The sequence below is a fragment of the Cariama cristata genome, unplaced genomic scaffold (assembly GCF_000690535.1).
Source record: "Cariama cristata isolate BGI_N322 unplaced genomic scaffold, ASM69053v1 scaffold25203, whole genome shotgun sequence".
Taxonomy (NCBI): domain Eukaryota; kingdom Metazoa; phylum Chordata; class Aves; order Cariamiformes; family Cariamidae; genus Cariama; species Cariama cristata.
The window spans coordinates 3,534-13,223 of NW_009608194.1; the positions used below are offsets into that span (position 1 = coordinate 3,534).

The following is a 9,690-nucleotide window of genomic DNA, read 5'->3' on the forward strand; positions in this document are numbered from 1 at the left end:
GTGACTCCACCAGACACGCACGCACACGCGCACACACGCACGCACACACATGCACGGCAGATGCCAGCCTGCCTGTCGCCAGTCGTCGTAGCAGTGAGGGCACAAGGCGAGTGGGGGAAAGCGGATGACAAGAGTTGCAACTGGAAGGCGTGGAAAAGAGGTGCGGGGCGCTCGCCCACCCACCCGTGCTCTTCTGCCTTGGGAAAATGGTAGCCACCGATGATTAGAGAGCCAAGCAAGCTAAAGCCACCTTCCCTGAGACACCCGTAGTGCCAGAGCGGTGCCACCACCAGTGCTGCCCCCTGCAAGGTCTGCAGCCCACCAGTGACTTCGAGGGGAGGGTGAGATTTGAGTGAGAGCGGCAAGCAGGCGGATCGCTTTGGAAGGAAGAGAGTCTACAAGCAGAGGACACAAACGTACAAGCTGGGTGGTTTGTACCGGCCTTTCTTGCGCTTTCTCTTTTGACCCTTCCCCTTTCCTCGCTTTGATTTTCTGGAAGAAAAACAAAAAAAACAGAGAGAGAGAGAGAGAGAGAGAGAGAGAGAGAAGGAAGGAAAGGGAGAGATCGAGAGAAAACGGAAGAAAACGCAAGGAAGAAGAGGAAAAAAAAATACAGCCATGTGCCTTGCTGGGAGGGGGGAAGCACATGAGGCAGAACTGGAGGTCAAGTCCCAGGGCCAAAGCACAGATCTCCACCTCGCACACACATTCACCGTCGCTCCTGCCAGCACCGCAACCAGCCTGCCCGCAGCCAAGCCAAGGCCAGGGGACTCAGCAGAGACCACCTCCCGCAGGGTTGCTGCCAGCAAAGATGGATCCGCTGGACCCTCAGAGGGGCACCGGCCCCCTCCAAAAAGGGGCAGTGGGAAAGGGACAGGGAGTGAGGGGGAAGGAACAGAAAGCTTCGTGAAAAGCATCACGCAACCGCAGTGAGTGCAGACAACCGTTCAGGCGACAAGCGTGGGCACACACTGACTGACAAGAGGCAACCTGAGTGGAAAAGCTCTCCCCGGGGAAAAGGAAACGGCTCTGACCTGACACACTGCCCAGCACCCGGCCTAGGAGGGGGTAGCTGAGCTCCCAACAGCTCTGCTGCGGGGCCGGTGGCAATCCTGCCCTGGGATGGGAGCAAAGGGAGCCTGGCCTCAGCACCCCGCAGACAAGGGGAGAGACCTGGTCTACACAGCAGTGCTGTGTGGGAGAGGGCTACCTAGTCGGAAGGCTCTGCTCACCCACCCCACCTCCTGCCTGTGGTTCAGAGGACTCCAGGAGACCTCGCTGGCTATCTGCTAACATCCCCTCTGGCAGCCTCCATCCTGAGTACCGAAGGGCAAAGAGGGAGGCCTGATCTAGTTATGACACCCAGGAGACAATCAGGAAGCAGCTTTCAGATATTCCCTCCTTCCCTTCCCTTCCCTCGCCTTCCACATGGATCTGCCAGACAGACGAGCGAACCGAGCCAAGGCATCGACTCCCAATTCTGAAAAATTCACCAGTTGCTCCTGACTCACGGGCAGGAGCTGGGACAGCCAGGGGCTAGGACATGCAGGCCTGGACATTAACCGGGGATCCCTACGGGCCAGTGAGAGCAGAGGGAGGGAAGGAGGCTGGAGCCTGCGCTGCTCCTTGCGCCACGTTAGCACAGGACCAAGGGAGAGACATGCAAGGAGAAGGCCCTAGGCAAAGCACCAGGGCTTGTCAGGCAAGTGAGTCCCAGCACTGTGGCAGTTCAGCAAAGGCTCCCTCGTTCCCTGCCACAGCCCACCTCGGGAAGGAGCTGTGGAGGGGACGTGGGGAGACAGAAGGGAAAGCACCATAGGTGTTTCTTAGGCCCTGTTCGAGTCGTCTCACTGGAACGAGTGTCAGAGCATCAGCTCGCTCCCAGCCTCTGCCCTACATGTCAGGAGTCACAGGGAGGCGGTGAGGGGAAGAAAATCGACCTGAAGGGAGGAGAGGGGCACCAATATAACAGGACTTTCAATCCCAGCACAAATCAAAGCACACCAATCTCTCCCATCCCTTCCCTTCCTTCCCCGGGGAGCGCAGAACCAGCAAAGAGCAGGCAAGGTGCTGTTAGAAGAGAAAAGGGAATGCAACACAGTCCGGGCTGGCTGCTTCACCCACACCCCATCCTCACCAGAGTTCACACAGACCCAACTCTCGCACACCTTCAAACCACAGAGGCACGCAGACCGACCGTCCCCGACACGGCCCTGCGCAGAGAGGAGTGTTGGCTGCACACAGCCCGATGCAGCCAGGAGCAGATTTCCAGGGGGAGGAGGAGAGGCTGGAAGGCAGCTAGAAATACACAACCACCAGGAGAGGGGTGAAAGAAGTTCTCTCACTCTCCCGCTTGCTCCCTCTGTCTCTCTTTCAGCCTCATCTCCCAATATTCACCCCCTTCCTCTCCAACTCCGCACCTCTGTAACGGCAGAGTCGCTATCCCAGCCATGTGCAGTCCAGCTGACCCTCTCTCCCAGAGAGGTCACTCTTTCTTTTCAGTGTTGTTCCACATTTTGTGATCGACCCTGCGACTACTGCAGGACGAGAGCTTATTTCTCTACTTCCCACAACCTTTTTACTTTGGGGAGGAAGGAAACGGAAGGTTCTGCCTTAACCTCCTTCAGAGGTTCCACCAGAGCAAATCCATCAGATTGAAAAAAACTCTCATGAAAGCCTCGACCAAACCCAGCTAGGACATCCACCTCCCTTTACACCCTCCCAGGCCCCCACCCAACCAAAACTAGTGTCAAATCCTGCATGGCATCAGTCCTGCCTCCACCAGGCCTCTATTGCCACCTCTCCCTGTAGCCAGCAGAGTTCCTACCCAAGCTGCTGTGAAAGAAGCCAGCAAGTACTCACTCAAGCAGCAAGAAAAAAATTAATAATAAAGAAAGGCAGCGATTTGCAGTAACCAGAAACACCCCAGGAAGAAGGAAGGGAGAATGGGGGCTGCACCTTGAATCCATTCTGGTAGGACACACACGATGGGACTTCCCTGACTCGGGATAAAGCATTAGGAATGACTGCCATGGCCGTGGGTCATGCAAGCTCCAGGTCTGGGGTATGAAGGAAGGACCGTCAGAGCTGGATTTCTGTGCCCACCTGGAACGGATTCAGAGTGTCGCCCCATGCACTACCATAGGCCATTTCCAAAAACACCTTCTCAAAGTGAGTATCTCCAACCAAAGAAAAGGGCAAGGGGCAGTGGGGAGAGGAAACGCCAACCAACCACCAAAAGAGGAAGGAGGAAAGGCTTGTCACTTACTTTTCTTGTTTGTTTTTGACATCTTTCTTTGGTCTGTGGGGAAGAGAGAACAAAGGTCTCATTAGAAGGGAGCTTACCACATATGCTTCCAGTATTATCCCCAGTTCCCGCCAAGTCCAGGGAAGGACATGTACAGCTGGCATTGCAGGATGCCCACGGCACAGGTTAAATGGTCCTTCTCAAAGTGTTTGCTCTCCTGTTGCACCTCGCTGGCAGCCACTGCCACAAGACCCCAGGATGCAGGCTAGCATTGTCCACCTGTGATATCTAGTGATAGAGAAGCCTCGCCAGCAAAGGACTTCTTTTCCCAGGCTCAGCTGTCCCACTGCAAACCAACAGGGGAGACTGCAGAAGCCTCTGGACAACAGTCCCAACCCAATGGCAGAAAAAAAGAAAGGCTCAGAACAAGTTTATTGCAAGAGGAACCAGTGCTGCTCCATTCTCACCTGCAGTCACATTTACTGTGCTGTAAGAAGCTCATGTGCGCTATGTGCTGACTCTGATGGGGTTTAATTCTCATGATCTGGAATGAAAGAAACAGAGAGGGTCACTGCCCATTCACTATTTATATTCACAGCTCCAAATCAGCCCACTGCGTGGCAAAGCCTTTGCACCCCGGGTGCTCCTGGGAAGAGCATGGCAGAGTTTGAGCTGGCTTTGAGGCCCCGTTCTACCAGTCAGGGAAGGCACAAGCAAGCAGCAACACCAGACTCGTGCCAAAGCTCTGTTCGCATGCAAGGTGCCAGCACTGGTGGTCTGCCTTGGAGACAGGCATGGGAGAGGGTGTTAACACCATAGCAAGGTTCTCACTGAGCCGTCCCTGGTTGATGCTAGAGAGACAGTAATGGAGAATCCAGCCTGCTCTCACGTACAAGCATGCTTCAGTCTGACACAAAGGCCCAAAGCAAAAATCCCATACCCAACTCCTTTTCCCTAAGCCATCGTTCCTTCCCAGATGACATCTCACTTTCTCGGTGACTCCACACACAAAGTGAATCGGGTGATCTGTGCTTAAAACAGACCTGCAGAGCCACACATTGCCCATTCCCCCAGCCCCAGGTGCCTCCAGGGAAGTTATATCAGAAGCTATGCATGTATTGTCACAGTCTCCCAACCCAGAACCTGGCTGGACCACTAGCCCTAGCATTTGCACCAGAGATCTGCTCAAGTGCCTCTGACCCTTTACAGGCATGTGGGCATACCAGTCAAAAACTGTAATTCAGCAAGGAACGGTAGGAGGAAAACCATCCCTAGCTACACCATGCTAGTATGCTCTGGCCCAGGGTGGAGTGGGTCAGCCTGCAAGTGGAAAAGCAGCATGGGGAACGATGGAAGGGCACAGACAGGTTCTCCGCCAAAGTTCAAACACAGCTCAAATGACAAGTGAAAAGAGCTTGCTGGTTAATCGCTTAGTCCTGCATGTCTCTCATCCATACCAGGAAGTGATGGCAATATTTACAGTGGCCATTCAAGAGGCTGACGGACAAAAGTAGGCGAGGGAGCTATGGGTTAAGGGTAACGGGCACCAGCACCATTGTGGACACAAGCTGGGATCCAGGCTGGCAGACAAGGGCAGAGACAAAGCTCTTTAAAGCAGAGTTTGCATCTTCCTCATGCGACCAACCTTTGCTATCACAGCCATCTCTGTCTCTTCCAAGGAACGAATTCAGCAGCCTCCAAACAAAAGAGGAGGACGCCCAGAGGCAGAAAGGCTTTTCCACTTGACACTGAAGCAGTGTATTTCTTAGAGCCCCCCTCCACCCCTGCTGTGCCAACGTAGCTAATGACCCAAATCCCCTGCTCTGTTGGTAAAGGCTGACCTCACATGCCCTCCGGGAGGGAGTACTGACAGGCTTTCCCCTTTTGCCACTACTCAGCTGCTTTTAGAGCAACAGCTGTGTGGACCAAACGCAGAGTTAAGGTAGAGCAAGGGCCCAAGGAGTATCTTCTTTGCAGCCTCAGAGCTAACAGCATCAGAAGCGTTCCTCTGCATTCTCTAAGCATGAAGTGCTCCTGTGCAGAAATGCTCCTTTGCATGCTCCTAGCTACTGCATTTGGGCACTAGCGAGGTCAGAGCCAAGAAACTGATTCTCCTCTTAGCCTTGAACAGACACGGGCCAACTCCTCTTTTAACCTCGCAGGGTGTAATGATGGGCACAAGGGTCAGGAGAGAGGCAAGCCCTCCTAGGCCGACATTCTCCAGCTCCCTGGGGCAGGCTGCCTTTCCTCTGAATTAGCTGGGACCTGGGACTTGGGGTGGGTGTGACTGACGGCTGACTTGCTTCCTTCCACCCAAGCATGCCAGCTTGCAAGCTGGGCCCTCACCTCCATCGTGACGTTGTACACATCCACAGGGACACATTCTAGGCCCTCATCGCCGCAGCAACCCGCACATCTCATCAGAGGCACACAGGATGGCTTGAATATGTACTCCACCTCATCAGGATACTCCTGGAAAATGTCCACCAGGGTCTCAATTGTCCTGCAGAAGCTGCGCTCGTAGACTTCCAGGAATTTGATAACTAAAAGGAGGAAGGGAGGGAATAAGTTAATGCAAACTTCGCTCAAGAATGTCTAGTGCTTCACCCCTCAAAATGAGCCAGACAGTTGCAACACATCTACCCTATGCTCTTCACTAACAGTCTTGCAAGCCCAAGTCCTTTGTCTCTGCCCTACACACACATACACACAAATAAATCCAGTGGGGAAGAGAAAGAGACAATCTCTTCCTACTGCTGCTTCAGGGCAGAGGCAAGATAGACAAGAGAACCTCACTATTTGCCTCCCTGGCACCATGATGTGTCCCACAGGTGCCTCCTTCCCAAACCCCTTCCCCGCTATCCCCCATACTGTCGGATATGCTGCCGCCAAGCATAGTAGCTCAGCCAAAAAGCACCTGGGGCTGCTGCAGATGATCTGCGCTCTGAATTAAGGCCCTTGACCGGTTTGCCTTTTACTCCCTTTCAAAACAGCCAGTGGGTGCCCCACCGTGAGTTTTAGAAGGCAAGGGGATAAGACAGAAGCATCCTTTCTACAGATCTTGGTGCAGAGACCCTTCCGAGAACGAGCAGCTCATCCACATATCCTCTCTCTTCCTGTCAGCCACCTCTTCTGCCCGTGCAGAACACCCACCTCAACAGGCCCCCTCAGAACCACAACAGCACCTGCTACAAGTCACAGCCTCCATGTCTCCACACTGACCACTTTCCCAGACCGAGGAATCAAGCCACCCACTGAAAGATTCAAAGCAAGCCCACAGCACCCACAGGATTAACTAGACCATACACTTGGTTACTGAACCACAATGAGGCAGTGTGGGAGGGGGAAACTGGGTGGATCTGCCATTATCCCCTGCCTTCCCTACGAATGGAGCAAACACTAACACTAACTGCTTGCGATCCACACTGATTTCACAAGCGTTTCTCAATGTTTCCCAGTCTCTTGCCAAAGCTTCATTTTGCTGCTTGGTCAAGGGTTGGAGAGATTTGAAGAGATGAGAGATAGGATAGATAAGTACGCACGCACAAAACCCAGCTGCCAGCACAGTTCTGCAAACAGCGAATACCTGGAGCCCTTCAGGCCTCCTAGCTCTACCAGCATGCAGGCAAAGGAGGATGTCTCAAATGGAGCAGAGGATAAGAGTACGAGCAAAGAGACAGTACCTGTCCCACGCTGTTACGCACTATAATGATCCACCTGTACAGTATGCAGAGTCCTACAGCACCAAGGTTGATAACTCTGAGTGATAAGACCAAAGTGCTTGCATCATGGAAAAAAATGGTCTCCAGTAAGCGTTTCTGAAGTGCCCTGAACTTCTGACAAACTGGCATAAAGGTTACTTTGCCACAAAAATGCAAAACCTGCAGGGCTTGGAGCTCACAGCCCACAGTTAATTATTGAAAGTTAATTCTAGGTCACGCAGAGCTGACAGTGCCACAATGCTGAGAGCGGGTACAAGAGGGGAGGAGCTTCCATCCAGGGAGTCTGAAGTGTTAAGAGAGCGTGAGCAGCTATTAAAAGAGAAAGTGGCTTGTGAAAGGGAAATGTAGCCTGGCAGGCAGGGACTGCTTGTTGGTATTCCTCATCTAGAAGACAGCATGTTTCTGTTCCTTGTGCCTTCCCTTCCTCTTCCTTCCTCCCCTAACTGCAGTATGCCTCCTGTCTGTTCTCCTATCTCGTCTGTGGCTACCTCCTTCTTCCCGTTCCCCTTCGGCGTGACCTTAGTTACCATATGGTCCAACAAGTTGAACAATTTAATATGTGGGAAATTCTGCAGGCACAATGACAACCGCTGAACTGCACTGCTGGTTATTCACGCTGTGCCAGCAGAAAGGATCTGGGAACTGTGGCAGTGAAGGCACAGTTCTGGATAAAAATGCTTACAGACCTACACCGAGGGGAGAGAGGGAGGGAGGAAAAGAGGGAGGGGAAGCGGCAGTTACCTGTGCAGATCAAATGCTGTTCACCGCAGCAGTCTGGGGCATAAAGGAGGCAGAAACCGAAACAAAGTGGAAAACTGAAGCGAAACTGATTCACGTCTACCACGCTTTCAACATGTTCGCACTGCGCAAGCAGCTGGATTACACCAGAGAATCGGGGCTGCAGTTTGGGCACAGAACGGCACATTCAACTTCTTTTGCAGAGCTTTTACTCTCATAGCTGCACTCTGATGACTATGCTTGAGACCTGGGAGATTTGACAAGACCAAATCCTTCCCATAAAGAATCTGGGAATTTCTGCCTTTACTTTAAACATACGATGATTTTCCGAAGTTTGAATCAGCCTCTGAAAAGGAAACGGGGAATCTTTCTCCAGCTGCCAGTCAGAAGATCCTGTCACGAAAGGCGCGTTGCCTTGATTTTGCTGGACAGAGAGCATTGACACGGCGGCTGCGCAACGCTCCGTAGTTCATTTGCACAGTTAGCACCCAAACCGGAGCACATGACTGAGGTACAGTCATCCTCACAGCAAAGCCCTGCCCCTGCTACCGTACCTACACTTACTCCTATGTACCAGGAGTCATATTCCACGCTTTGCCGGCCTGATTCAGCCTGTGCGTCCTTTCCATTGGCTGTGGCACGGACGGAAGAAGGTCTGTCTTTCATGGGGAAACATAGGAAGGTCACTGAAGGACTAACACCACTTGGCCTGTTCCCTTCCTGCCATTTGGGCTTCAGCCCACGTTTAAAGTTAATCCCGCATTTAACCCACACCCCTACCTGGCAAAACACCTCCAGATTTGAGTCAGTGGTTCTTCTTTGTGAATGGAGGGGGAAGTAAGGTTAAAACCCAGTCAGGGCCCACATTAACTCTTCAGGGCAGACATAGCCACAGCAGGCAGGATCAAGTCCAAATTTGGAGCAGTCGAGTGGGAACACGCTAGACTAGAAAAGGAGCAAGTCTATGATCATTTTGCCTCCCTCTCCGTCAATGGCTTAGCAGCACTACAGACACACTGTTCTTTTAAAAATAAAAGTGCAGCCACAAGTGCTGGTGGTTTCCTTTATTTATACCAGAAAATCTTTTCTCGTGGAACAAACAAAGAGTGTTTGTCTGACTCCTCTACAACTTCCCGTGCCACTAAACATGTGGAAGGCTCTCTTGAGCACAAAAGAGTAGGGGCTGAAGCTAAAATTACAGTCTCCAACCAGAGTAAGTCCATCCCAAATAAAAACCTGTCACAGCTGGACATCTCAGAGCAAGCACAACACCAGCCAAAGACACAAAATCACCTTTCACCCCAACCCCAAAGCCCCCAAGAGCTTCAGTGGAAGGAACTACACGACTGTCCTTGTGGAACAGAGGTACATCAACGTCTCCTCTTCACAGAGGAGAAACTGAGGTACAGGGAGAGGACCTCCAAGGTCATACAGCAGGACAGAAGTAGAGCCAGGAAGGTGATGCCAAGAGTCCTGATTTCTAGCTCACAGATATATCTGCATCGCAGAACCAGAAATAGCACGAAGGCAATAGCACCAAAGTCTCACTGCTCACATTGCCAGACCAACTTCTCCCGCAATCCCATCAGCCTTCTCGTGACAGGGAATTAAATTCTGTATGATTCGTCCCTTCCCCAGGAAGGTAGCCCAACACAACATATGGCACAGATGAGGACACTAGCTCTTTTCTACCAACAGCAGAGGACTGGTTACCAAAATAAGCTTCACAGCAAGGCTCCATCTTGATCCTTCGGGAGTCACTGAACCTTCTTCTGTTAACTTCAGCAAAAAAGGGTCATGCGCAACAGGCGGCAGCCCGCCAGCAAATCAGAAATTTTACCCATGCAAAATGGACACCTATCCCAAACACAGCCTGCCCCAAACCTCTGGGAATGCAGATGCTGTCTGTCACACCAATAAAGTTACGGAAACTGAAATCAAGTGCGACCTGGGGGGGGGGGGGAGGCCAAACTGGGCCCCACC

General features: G+C 52.3%; 1 protein-coding gene across 1 annotated transcript in view; it reads right to left on the reverse strand.

The window, feature by feature from the left end:
• Positions 1-5,790, reverse strand: part of VEGFA (vascular endothelial growth factor A) — a gene marked incomplete at its 5' end in the record, with an annotated part of 9,120 nt that extends 3,330 nt beyond the window's left edge. The window contains 4 exons of the mRNA XM_009697045.1: positions 421-492; positions 3,269-3,301; positions 3,715-3,791; positions 5,594-5,790. Coding sequence (XP_009695347.1) covers positions 421-492; positions 3,269-3,301; positions 3,715-3,791; positions 5,594-5,790 — 379 coding nt within the window. The remainder of the gene's footprint in view (positions 1-420; positions 493-3,268; positions 3,302-3,714; positions 3,792-5,593) is intronic.
• Positions 5,791-9,690: the final 3,900 nt, after the last annotated feature.